Source organism: Microcaecilia unicolor, chromosome 5 (genome assembly GCF_901765095.1).
Source record: "Microcaecilia unicolor chromosome 5, aMicUni1.1, whole genome shotgun sequence".
NCBI classification, from domain to species: Eukaryota; Metazoa; Chordata; class Amphibia; order Gymnophiona; family Siphonopidae; genus Microcaecilia; species Microcaecilia unicolor.
The window spans coordinates 173,491,667-173,505,298 of NC_044035.1; the positions used below are offsets into that span (position 1 = coordinate 173,491,667).

General features: G+C 42.8%; 1 protein-coding gene across 1 annotated transcript in view; it reads left to right on the forward strand.

The window, feature by feature from the left end:
* HYDIN (HYDIN axonemal central pair apparatus protein) overlaps positions 1 to 13,632 on the forward strand; it is a 2,443,906-nt gene that overhangs the window by 1,003,365 nt on the left and 1,426,909 nt on the right. The window contains exon 46 of the mRNA XM_030205004.1: positions 11,616 to 11,647. Coding sequence (XP_030060864.1) covers positions 11,616 to 11,647 — 32 coding nt within the window. The remainder of the gene's footprint in view (positions 1 to 11,615; positions 11,648 to 13,632) is intronic.

Below are 13,632 nucleotides of genomic sequence, written 5' to 3' on the forward strand. Positions count from 1 at the left end.
TGGGCTGTTCTTCCGTTTAGCTGTGTCTACTAGCACAGCCCTGAGCATCCTCTTTGTTTGGTTCTGTTTGAGTAGGTGGTTCTTCTGTTAGCTGTGACCTCGAGCTTGCCTTGAGCTACCTATTTGTGTGGCACGAGTGGACAGCTCTTCTGTTTAGCTGGGACTACTAGCTCAGCCCTGAGCTACCTCTCTGTGTGATTTCTGTTTGACTTGGTTAGGACTATTCATTTATAGCTGTGGTTCTAGCACAGCCCTGAGCGTCCTCTCTGTTTGGTTCTGTTTGTGTTTGATTGAGTGGTTCCTCTGTTAGCTGTGACTACTAGCTCAGCCTTGAGTTGCCTCTCTGTGTGGCACAAGTGGTCAGCTCTTTTGTTTAGCTGGGACTACTAGTTTAGTCCTGAGCTACCTCTCTGTGTGATGTATCTTTGACTTACTTAGGACTATTCGTTTATAGCTATGGTTCTAAGCCCAGCCCTTTGCTGCCTCCCTGTGTGGTTTTCTTATCTTTTACTTGTGGTTTCTACCTTGTGAGTCTATGTGGGGTTGTCCTTTCCCCTTCAGTTTGTTTGTGCCTGTGTGTAGGGTCTTTTGACCCCTTGTTTGTAGCTCTGTTTAGTGCAGTGTGTGTGCACTGCTTGAGTAGTACTTGCTCAAGAGATTTCATTCTGTTTCTTTTCCCTTCCCTCTGGTATGAGTGGGTTCCAGTTCGGCCTTGCAGCCCGTATGCTTGGACTCTGTTAAGGGTGGGTTCCACTTCGGCCTTGCGGCCCATATGAGTGTCCTTCTTTTGTTCCTGGTTCCTGCTTTTGTTAGTTCCCTTCCTGGTTTTCGCTTTCACCTTATCTTGAATGTGTTCTGTCTATTTGCCATGTCTGGTATCTTGTTTGTATTCAGTGCCTGGTTCTCCTCTGCTCTGCGCCTCCTCAGAGGACTTGTCTGCTGCAGCCTGGCTGCAGCCCAAAGGTTCACCATCCTGGGTTCCATGACAGATGGCTACTAGCTTATGGAGTTCATTGGCCAAACTCCGCAGATTTGGCCAATAACTCCATAAGCTAATAGCCAACTAGTGGGAGTGTGGAAAATACGTGGTCTGAGCAACTTATATTTTCAATATGGCTTCCAGAGTCTTCACAATGAAGATTGGTGTCCTCAGACTCACATGGCTGCGGGCTTCAAATCTTAAGCCAGAACTGCAAATGTATCATCCTTTGGAGAGAATTTCTTCAGAGAGAAGGTGCAAGAGGTTGCTATTACCATCAAGTAGCAGTTGGACACTTAAGACCCTCTCCAGGCCCATTTCTGGCTCAACCTCATCTTCCAGGAGGTATTTTAGCAGACAGCAATGAGATGCTACTACTCTCAAAGGTGTAGGTATCTTCCACCTTCCCACTCCTTCCATTCAACTCAGGGACCTTGTTGTTGCCCAAGACATCAGAGGGTCCAAAAGTCCCAATCAGCTTCCGAGTCAAAAGCAGGGATGGTCTTTTGCTGGCTCCAGCAGAGCATAACCAGCATAACGTCAATCCCAGGAGGGAGCCTGAATGTTTCCCAAGCAAGGAGGCCTTTATATCCTCAAACTGGTAGGTTCTAAAAATTGAGTAGGTTACTGCCTGCAGTTGGAACACATACCTTCAAATTACCCACTGAAAGCATCACAGTTAAGCTCTCAGCATCAGGAATTGCTTACCAAGGATCTCTCTTCCTTTTTACAAGCCAATGCAATTGAACCCATTCCACCAGCAGATAGAGGGAAGGGATTTTATTCCAATTACATTTTTATCACAGAGAAAACAGGATTTTGTCCCATCCTATACATAAGGGCCATGAACAAATATCTGTCAAAACAAAAGTTTAGAATGGTTTCCTTGGGAACCCTCATATCCATGATATAAGAAGGAGATTGGTTATGCTCTCTGGACTTAAAGGATCTTTATACCCATATACAATACATTTAAATCACAGGAAATATCTGAGATTTTTTTAGTAGTGAAACACCACTTCCAGTATCACATTCTTCCCTTTGGCTTTGTGTCACCACCAAGTGTTTTCACAAAGTGTCTAGCAGTCACTGTAGCATCTCTTTGCAGACTGGGTGCACATGTTTCCCTTTGATAATTGGCTGGTTAAGAACACATCAGAAGGAGGTGCAAAATAATCAATGTACATGACTGTTCAGGTGCTGGAGCTTCTGTGGTTCATCATAAATTACCCCAAACCACAGTCAAGTCTGTCACAGAATTTGAAATTCAAAGGAGCCCTGGTAGACATAACTCGGGCATATGTATTTCTTCTGCAACAGTGGATTCTAGCTCTCATATAAATAGTTTCAGAAGTGCACCAGAGTCGGAGGGTATCACCATGTCAGATGTTGAGAATACTAGGCTACGTGGAGGGGCATAATCAAACGGAACGCCCAAGTTTTCATGAGGGCGTCCTCGCAGGACGGCCCCATAAAGGGTCAGGCAACCCGTATTATCGAAACAAGATGGGCGTCCATCGGGGACGACCAAATCATGAAATTTAGGTCGACCTTAGAGATGGTTGTCCTTAGGTCGTTTTTGAGATGGTCGTCCCCGGTTTTCGGCGATAATGGAAACCGAGGACGCCCATCTCAAAAACTACCAAATCTAAGCCATTTGTTCATGGGAGTAGCCAGCATTCATAGTGCACTGGTCCCCCTGACATGCCAGGACACCAACCGGGCACCCTAGGGGCCATTGCAGTGGACTTCAGAAAAAGGTCCCTGCATAAGGGCATTGCCCAGATCTTTTGAGAGTGGGGCATCCCCACAATAGATCTTTTGTCACTCTGTTAGGGTTCACCTTACTTCAGTTGACGCTTGTCATCACAAATTAGAAGGAAAACCCATCTATTCTCAGCCTTTAGTTCACTTTATATGAGATCTGCTTCTATTAGAACCTCCCATAAAGTTTCCTGCAGTCTTGGAATCTCAACATCATTTTAACAAGCTGATGAAAGTTCCTTTTGAGCCACTAGACACATCTCACTTAAAGTACCTGACCAGGAAGGTCCTATTTTTGGTGGTGGTCACTGCAGCTCGCAGGGTCAGTGAGCTCCAGGCCCTAGTAGCTGAACTACTTTACACACCACGACAGATAATAACCAAAGTGTGTTATTCTTAGAACCATCAGCGGTATTTACTGCTACTACTACTTATCATTTCTGTAGCGCTTCTAGACGTACGCAGCGCTGTAACCTTGAACATGAAGAGACAGTCCCTGCTTGACAGAGCTTACAATCTAATTAGGACAGACAAACAGGACAAACAAGAGATAAGGGAATATTAAGGTGAGGATGATAAAATAAGGGTTCTGAACAAGTGAATAAAGGTTAGGAGTTAAAAGCAGAATCAAAAAGGTGGGCTTTTAGCTTAGATTTGAAGACAGCCAGAGATGGAGGTTGACGTACCGGCTCAGGAAGCAGAGAAGTGTCACTTACTGGGGCCAGCCACTGATTTTCAGTGGCATTAGCCAAATAATGCCACTGAAAATCTTCATGGTCTGCCCTTGCACTATCCAGATAATGTTGGGATAGTCTGGGGGTGGAGCAAGGGTATTGCCTATATTCAGCTCCAGTATCTGGATAACTATGCAGATAAGTAGGACAAATAACTATCTGAGTACCAGCGCTGAATATCAGCAGTACTTGGAAAAGTTCTAGTTCTGCCCCAGACCACCCTTACACTTTCAGATGGCTGTTATCACTTATCTAGCTAGTTATCCAGGTATTGGCACTGAATATTGGCAATACCTGGATAATTTCTAACTCCACCTTGGCTCTTGCCCTGGACTGACTTGGATAGTGCTTGGGTGATCAGCAATGATTTTCAGCAGCACTATCCAGATAATGCCACTGAAAACCAGTGGCTGTTCCTGGTAAGCGGTACTTATTTGAGTTGGAACTGATCCACCTGGATAAGTGGCGCTGATTATTGACCCCCGTACATGTAAGAACAACAGACTTTGGCCAATGCCTGTACATCATAGCTCTAAAGTGAAACTATTATATTAGAATATGTTTAGGGAAATGACAACCTCTCCTAACTTAACTGGATAGTTATTCAGGTACAGGCACTGATAACTTCCAGTGGTCGCATTATACTCAGATATTTAGCACCAGTATCTGGGTAAGGTCTAGTGCTGAATACCCGAGTATAAATTTACATGCTGCAGTCAGCATTTGAAGTGAACACTGACTATGGTGTTTAGATATTGGGGGGGGGGGGGGGGGGAGGTAATTTGTTTGCTTGGGAGAATGTTTTTGCTTTTGGTTGATTATGAAAATTAATTTTTAAACATTTTTGTTTTAATCTGCAGTTACGGATTGAAGAGACAAGAAGAAAGGGGCAGTGGTAAAGATGAAGAATTAAAGCCTTTCAGAGAAAAGCCACAATTATTAGATTCTTCAGAAAAAGTGGTAACCAACATTTTTGTCTCTATTGCAAGGTGTTTTGCACTCAAGCCTTGAGACCCTCAACCAGGTCTCATTTTGAGGATATTCATAATTAAGTCTCAGGGCTTACACTTCTAGACATTTGAACAGTTTTTAAAGCATATATGTGATGCAGATTTTCAAAGAGAAACAATTCACGTTTACTTCAGTATTTAAACTCCATGATTGGTGTTAATTTTAAACACAAGCTGCGTTGTTTAAATTTATACCTACATTAAGTATTTAGCAATGAATGGTACCTGGATAGTGTCAAGATGGTTTGCTAAATTTTTAGCAGCACTATCCATTACTGGAAATTGCAGATAATTTTACTTGAATATGAGGAGGGCATTTTTGATTTAGGCCACTCGGCCTCTTTTGTCAAGCTGTACTAGTGGTTCCCACGCAGCAATGCTGACGGAGTCCATTCAAAGTGAATAGGCTTTGTCAGCATTACTGCACCGGGAGCTGCTAGTGAAATTGATAAGAGGTCCTCAGTTAGTTAAATAACTCTTTACCTATGTAAATGCTTTTGAAACTCTCATTCTCAGTAAATGCAGTTCAAACATTTCAAATACTCTGAAGACAAGCATCAGCAACACAGCCTCCCGCATGTAGCTTCCATGTAGTACTGTCAGCATATATATGGCTGAATAAAAAGTAGTGCTTCCATCTCCATTATTCATAAATAGATGGCAGAACTGATGCGCTACACATGTTTTTCTTTGAACTCTCTTCACCTCAGTTACGAGAAGTATATGTGTAAAGAGGCTGTTAAGCTGTTTCTTGTGAAATGGAAGCTTTCGGTGAACACTCGGTACGATTTAAGAAACATGCCATGATAGAATTTATGACTGTTGAAGTAGTCCCTTCATTTGACATTCACTGCCACATGCAGGTTATTTATTGTGCTGAATGTGTTGATATGAGTATTGTGCATCATTGGGCCAAAAAATGTAAAGCTTGTGGACCAGGAAGGGCTGATTTGTGTGATCAAAACAAAGTGGATGATCTGTGACAGCAACAGACTAGACTCACATGAGAAAGGTTGACAAGCTAGTAAAGGACAATCAGAGGATCACTCAAAGGGAAATTGCTAACATACTTGGCATGTCATAGGAAAGTGTGGGTTACATTATTGATATTCTTAGGTATTGAAAGGCTTGTGCAAGATGGATTCCTCATATGCTGACTGCAGAAATGAAAGCTCTAAGATTTGAAAAGGAGATAGAGCAGCTTTTAAACTAGAAATGGGGGGAAGGCCGACAGTCGCTCAGAAGCGCATGGTTCGGGATAAGGTATCTTGCAAAGATATCTCACAAACAGGGAAGATAGGGTTTCTGGATAGTGAGGTTGCACAACAGACCGTGGTAGGCCAGGTGCCCTTAAATACAACTAAAGATCAGACAAAAGATGGCAGTACTAAACATCATGCAAATAGGAACAACAAACATACTCTGAAATGTCTATATGCAAATGCTAGGAGTCTAAGAAATAAGAAGGGGCAGTTGGAATATATTGCACTAAATGAAAAATTGGATATAATAGGCATTACTGAGACCTGGTGGAAGGAGGATAACCAGTGGGACACTCATACCAGGGTACAAAGTATATCGTAGTGATAGGGTGGACCGGACTGGTGGAGGGGTAGCATTGTATATCAACGAGAGCCTTGACTCAGATAGATTACAAATTCAGCAGGACACAAATCACACCTTTGAATTATTGTGGGTTGAAATTCCATGTATAAAAGGGAAAAGGACAGTGATAGTAGTGTACTACTGTCCACCTCGCCAGGATGAGCAGGCAGACGCAGAAATGATAAAAGAAATCAGAGACGCAAACAAAATGGGCAGTGTGATAAAAATAGGTGACTTCAATTATCCAAATATAGACTGGGTAAATGTAACATCGGGACACGCTAGAGAGGTACAATTCCTTGATGAAATCAAGGGTAGCTCTATGGAGCAGCTGGTGCAGGAGCCAACGAGAGAAGGAAAAATTCTAGACTTGGTCCTTAGTGGAGCACATGATCTGGTGAGGGATGTTATGGTACTGGGGCCGCTTGATAACAGTGATCATAATATGATCAGTTTTGATATCAACCTTGAAGTATCTATACACAGGAAGTTAAATACGTTAGCGTTTAAAAGGAGACTATGATAAAATGAGAAGAACGGTTAAAAAAAACTTAGGGGGGCAACTGAGAGGGTAAAAACTGTACAACAGGCGTGGATGCTGTTCAAAAATACCATCCTGGAGGCCCAGGCTAAACATATTCTGCGAATTAGAAAAGAAAGACGGAAGTCCAAAAGACAGCCGGCGTGGTTGAAAAGTGAGGTGAAGGAAGCTGTTAGGGCTAAAAGAAACGCCTTCAGAAAATGGAAGAAGGAACCGTCTGAAAATAACAAGAAGCAGCATAAGGATTGTCAAAGCAAATGCAAGGCGCTGATTAAGAAGGCCAAGAGGGATTACGAAAAAAAGATAGCATTAGAGGCAAAAAAAATTTCGGTATATTAAAAGCAGGAAGCCGGCAAAAGAATCGGTTGGGCCGCTGGATGACCGAGGGGTAAAAGGGGCAATCAAGAAAGATAAAGACGTAGCGGAGAGATTGAATGAATTCTTTGCTTCAGTCTTCACCGAGGAAGATTTGGGTGGGATACCGGTGTCGGAAATGGTATTTCAAGCGGGCGAGTCGGAGAAACTTACTGACTTCACGGTAAACCTGGAGGACGTAATGGGGCAGTTCAGCAAACTGAAGAGTAGCAAATCTCCTGGACCGGATGGTATTCATCCTAGAGTGCTGATAGCACTGAAAAATGAGCTTGCGGAGCTACTGTTAGTGATATGTAATTTATCCTTAAAATTGAGCGTGGTACCGGAAGTTTGGAGGGTGGCAAATGTAACGCCGATTTTTAAAAAGGGTTCCAGGGGAGAACCGGGAAATTATAGACCAGTGAGTTTGACGTCGGTGCCGGGGAAAATGGTAGAGACTATTATCAAAAACAAAATTATAGAGCACATCCAAGGACATGGATTACTGAGACCAAGTCAGCACAGCTTTTGTGTGGGGAAATCTTGCCTGACCAACTTACTTCAATTCTTTGAAGGAGTAAACAAACATGTGGACAAAGGGGAGCCGGTTGATATTGTGTATCTGGATTTTCAAAAGGCGTTTGACAAGGTACCTCATGAAAGGCTGCAGAGGAAATTTGAGGGTCATGGGATAGGAGGAAATGTCCTATTGTGGATTAAAAACTGGTTGAAGGATAGGAAACAGAGAGTAGGGTTAAATGGGCAGTATTCACAATGGAGAAGGGTAGTTAGTGGGCTTCTCCAGGGGTCTGTGCTAGGACCGCTGCTTTTTAACATATTTATAAATGATTTAGAGATGGGAGTAACTAGTGAGGTAATTAAATTTGCTGATGACACAAAGTTATTCAAAGTCGTTAACTCGCGACAGGATTGTGAAAAATTACGGAAGGACCTTACGAGACTGGGAGACTGGGCGGCTAAATGGCAGATGATGTTTAATGTGAGCAAGTGCAAGGTGATGCATGTGGGAAAAAAGAACCCGAATTATAGCTACGTCATGCAAGGTTCCACGTTAGGAGTTACGGACCAAGAAAGGGATCTGGGTGTCGTTGTCGATAATACACTGAAACCTTCTGCTCAGTGTGCTGCTGCAGTTAGGAAAGCGAATAGAATGTTGGGCATTATTAGGAAAGGTATGGAAAACAGGTGTGAGGATGTTATAATGCCGTTGTATCGCTCCATGGTGCGACCGCACCTTGAGTATTGTGTTCAATTCTGGTCGCCGCATCTCAAGAAAGATATAGTAGAATTGGAAAAGGTGCAGCGAAGGGCGACTAAAATGATAGCAGGGATGGGACGACTTCCCTTTGAAGAAAGACTAAGGAGGCTAGGGCTCCTTAGGAGAAGAGACGGCTGAGCGGAGACATGATAGAGGTATATAAAATATTTAGTGGAGTGGAACAGGTGGATGCGAAGCGTCTGTTCATGCTTTCCAAAAATACTAGGACTAGGGGACATGCGATGAAACTACAGTATAGTAAATTTAAAACAAATCGGAGAAAAGTTTTCTTCACCCAACGCATAATTAAACTCTGGAATTCATTGCCGGAGAACGTGGTGAAAGCGGTTAGCTTAGCAGAGTTTAAAAAGGGGTTAGACGGTTTCCTAAACGACAAGTCCATAAACCATTACTAAATGGACTTGGGAAAAAATCCACTATTCCAGGAATAACATATATAGAATGTTTGTACGTTTGGGAAGCTCGCCAGGTGCCCTTGGCGTGGATTGGCCGCTGTCGTGGACAGGATGCTGGGCTCAATGGACCTTTGGTCTTTTCCCAGTGTGGCATTACTTATGTACTTATGTCAGCTATTGTCCGAATACAAGAATGAAAGTGAGGAATTTCTTCACAAAATTATTACAGCCAGTGAAACATAGGCTATTCATTATGAGCTGCAAACAAAGCACCAATCCATGGAGTATCATCACAAAGTTTATCTAAAAAAAAAAAAATTCAAAATACAGCCTTCTACATGAAAAATCATGGTTATAATCTTCTCCGAGGACAAGCAGGCTGCTTATTCTCACACGTGGGTCAACGTCCGTGTCGGCCCGGGAACCGGCATTTTGCCATAGCAAAGACAAAAAACTTTGCTAGAGTCTTCTGGTGCGTGAGCACCGCACACCGCATATGCGCGGACTGACTTGCCGAGCGAGCGCATACCTCAGTTACTTTTTTTTCCCCAACGAGGTGCAGCAGGTTCCTCCTGTGCTTCTCGTACTGACCCGGGAAAGAGTTTACTGTGAGCAAATTTTTCACATTCTTCTACGTTTATTGTTTTTCTTAAAAAAAAAAAAAAAAACAGGTGTAGGTTTCCTTTTCTGTAAACCCTTAGTTTTTTTCCTCATTTATAAGTTTCCTTTCTTTTTCGACGCGGCCGACTTTAGGCCGCACGGTCGGGTTTCTCCTTATTTTGTGCCACTTTTTATTGGTACAATCGAGTCTTTTGAGTTTGCCGGAACCGTTTTTTTCTTCCATGTCATCGAGGACACCCAGCGGCTTCAAACGTTGTACTCGGTGCAACCGGACCATCTCAGGTACCGATACCCATTCCTGGTGTATCCAGTGCCTTGGGCCCTACCACAGCCCATCTGCTTGTGCTCTGTGTCTTCATATGAAGAAGCAGACCCAAGTAGCTCGAGAAGCCTAACATGAGAAACTTTTTGGGTCTTGGTCCAGTCCTTCAACGTTGGCATCGACATCGGTACCGAGGGAAGCATCGACGTCAGGAGCAGAGGTAATGGCTGCTGAGAGACCAAGTCGCGCTGGGAGCAGTGAGGTGTCGAGTGGGCCTCCACCTGTTTTGAGGCCTCCTGCTATGCAGGCCCCCCAGGACTGACCATCGTCGGACCCGACCCCAAGGAAACGTGAGGATTCCACATCATCCTCGGCACCGAAGAGCCTCGGTAACAGGCATTGAGTGTCATTGCTGAAGGATTAAAAGGTAAGGTTTGCCTGTTTGCGGATGATACCAAGATTTGTAACAGAGTGGACACACCGGAGGGAGTGGAAAACATGAAAAGGGATCTGCAAAAATTAGAAGAATGGCCTAATGTTTGCAAATAAAATTTAATGCAAAAAAGTGCAAAGAGATGCTTTTGAGAAGAAGGAATCCAAGGGAGCTGTATTACCTAGAAGGTGAGAGGCTGATATACACAGACGGGGAAATGGACCTTGGGGTGATGGTGTCCTAGGACCTTAAAGCGAAAAAAACAGTGTGATAAAGCGGTGGCTGTAGCCAGAAGGATGCTAGGCTGCATCAAGAAAGGAGTAACCAGGAGAAGAAAGGAGGTGTTGATGGCCCTGTACAAGTCGCTGGTGAGGCCCCAGCTGGAGTATTATATTCTGTTTTGGAGACTGCGTCATGCTAAGTATGTAAAAAGACTAGAAGCAGTCCAGAGGAAGGTGACAAAAATGATATGGGGCTTGCGCCATAAGATGTATGAGAAGAGGCTGGAAGACCTAAATATGTATAGCCTAAAGGAAAGAAGGGACAAGGGAGATATGATAATCTTTTCCAGAGAAGGGGAAATTATAAAACTAGAGGGCATGAACTGAGGTTGCGGGCTGGTAGACTTAGGAATAATGTCAGGAAATTAATTTTCATGGAGAGGGTGGTTGATGCCTGGAATGCCCTCCTGAGGGAGGTGGTAGAAACAAAAACAGTGATGGAATTCAAAAAGGTGTGGGATGAACACAGAGAAACTCTATTTAGAAAATGGATGGTAGAAAACAAAAAATAAAAAAAACCAAACCATAAATGGTTGCAGTGGGTGGATGTGTGAGTGACGCTTGAATGGCTACTCCGGCTGTAAAGAACTAAAGTTGGTGCCATGCAGAACTTGTAGGTCTATGTCTATATACGGCAGTCTGGTTTAGGATAAGCTGGAAAGGGCTTCAATGGCAAGTTCGATAGCTGGAACCGAGGAAAGTGCTGGGCAGACTTATATGGTCTGGGTCCCACAAATGACAAGATGGATTTGGATAGGCTGGAGTGGGCTTTGATGGCAACTGCATTCGGTGGAACATAAGGATAGAGCTGGGCGGACTTCTATGGTCTATGTCCCAGAAACGCCAAAGAAAGACTCGTGATAAAGTATCACGATTGACGTCATTTCTGTGTATTGCCGTTGAGGCATTCCATAGTTGACCGCCCAATTTCTGAGTTTGAAGGAAGTCCCATTACCATATTTTCTGTTGGTCTATAATTGAACAACAACAGAAAAAGATTTGTTTGACCCCTGATGCAGGCTTTGATGCCGAAACACGGCCATGTCGGGTCATCATCTGATTATTAATAAAGTTGTTTGGATTTCCTCAACATCTGTCCTCACTTTTTTGTTTTCAAAGTATATAACATCACATTCATTGTTGATTTAATCATGAATTGCTAATGAGTGTGACTGTTGGGCAGACTGGATGGACCATTCAGGTCTTTATCTGCCATCATTTACTATGTTACTATGTTTGTTTTTTCTCTTCAAGCCATTCACGTTGGATGCTGGAAGTTTGGAATTGAACCCAGAGTCCCGTTCTGTCACATTGACTGCAGCATCTTTGCCTCAAGAGGAAAATCATCTCATCACAGGAGTGGAGGAAGTAAGATATTTCTTTTTAAACTTTTGATTCTGTGCTCATCATCACTGCTGAATAATACTTCACCAGGAGTTCCTATCTGCTTCTTGATTCTTCTGTTTCTCACTTCTGTTTCCTCTACCATTTTTGTTTATGTCTGTCAGACCTATTTCCATATTATCATGAAGTTTTCATTCAGTTCTACTTAACATTTCTGACGTCTTTGTCAATTTTATACTCCTGGGAGAATTCCTATCTTTTTTTAGTAATCCGGACCATCAGAGGTGACCTTCCAATAAGCACAAAGCTTGGATCAATGTTTTGGAAGTAGATGTATTGCACCTTAATTTGACTTTAGTCTGATTTGTTTTTCTTATATTAATTGCTTGTTATATTTGCTTGTTCTAAATACTCCAATAAATTAATAACATAAATTATATAGCATGCATATAGCTTTCAAAATTGAAAAGTACTTATCTCCAATGAATATCTTCAGCAGGGGAAAAGTGCACTGAAGATATTCATTGGAGAATAAATTTTGTCTGGTCAACTCCCTAAGTTACCTGAACAAATCTTCTGAATATTAACCCCACTGTGAGCAAGTGCATGAGCCCAGTGGCAGCTCTGCCTACTGCCTTGTGGGAGCACTGGGTTAATTCCCAAGCTCAGCTTTGAATTCTTAGGCCAACAGAGACTAGGATTGTTTCAAAGATAGCACTGACATTCCTCGGTATAATTCGGTGTTGCTCAAATTTCTGGTAGCCATGACTCCATTTATGTGCCCGCAGCCATGCTTGTGACCCCATTAAACCATAATAAAGCGCCTATGAAGGGTCTTCCCAGGTTGTAATTCTAAATATGGTATGCGTAACTCCATTTGGAGCTATGACTCACAGTTTGGAACGTGCTGGTTTAGTTGGAAGTAGTGAACCTCACCTGCATTTGTCAAAATTAATTGATTTTGAGAGGTGACACAGCCACTTCCTGGTTTTCAGCCAATCAGAAATAAGGACATGGCCAAGCCATGCCCACTCTCCACCCCATTTGATGATATTGTTGCCCAAGCCATGCCCACTCTCTGCCCACTTGGATGATATCACCGGATATGAAATCTTTACCCCACCCAAGCCCCACCCCTTTTGCATAACCATACCTCTTACCTGCCTTATTTATATTTCCCTACCCAAACCCACCCCTTTGCTGATGTCACAGGAAGTGATGTCGTGGTCATGCCCCTTTTCGGAGATGGCAACCACTACAACATATCACTTACTGTTTCCACTACTAGCTGCCATTTTGGATGGGTCATGTGATGGGAAGTGACATTTAAAAAAAAAAAACGACGACGCCCCCTACAGCCTTTGCAAAATTTAGTTGCACATGCTCAGCGAAACCTTTTTTTCTCACAGGAAATAAAATAGACATTTTTGTTTTCTTTTTCTTATCATTTTTTTTTCCAGGATACATTGTGCTTACTTTTAAAGCTGTTTCTTCACTTTTTTTCTCACAGGAAAGAAAATTGACAGAAAGGACTAGCCTGCCGTACAAAGCCTACCTGCATTTTAAGAGTGATTGTAATGACTCTGGCTCACCAGGCTTCCTTTTTTTCAAAGCTGTTGCAAGATAAGTTTCACAAGAAACCAGAGATTTTTTTTCTGAACAAAGCTGCAAAGAAAAAAATGGTCTGTTTGCTTTTAAGAAGGACAGACTGATTACTGAGTGACAGCCATTCACCTTTGCTTTAAAGTTTCAAGTTTATTCATAGACTTACTACCCAGCCCATCAAGGGATGTCTGGGTGGCTTGCATAGTATAAAGTAAAAAGAGGAGAGAGATAAAACAGAAATTATAAGAAGAAGAGGGAGATGAAGCTACAATATCTTAAAGGAAAGAAGAGAAGGTGACAGAGAAAGAAGGCTAAGGCTGGTCTGATGGGTCTCGCAGGACCCATCTCTGTGTTAGTCCAAAATAGAATTATGAGAATGCATCTTGAAAAAGGAATGTTTTAAG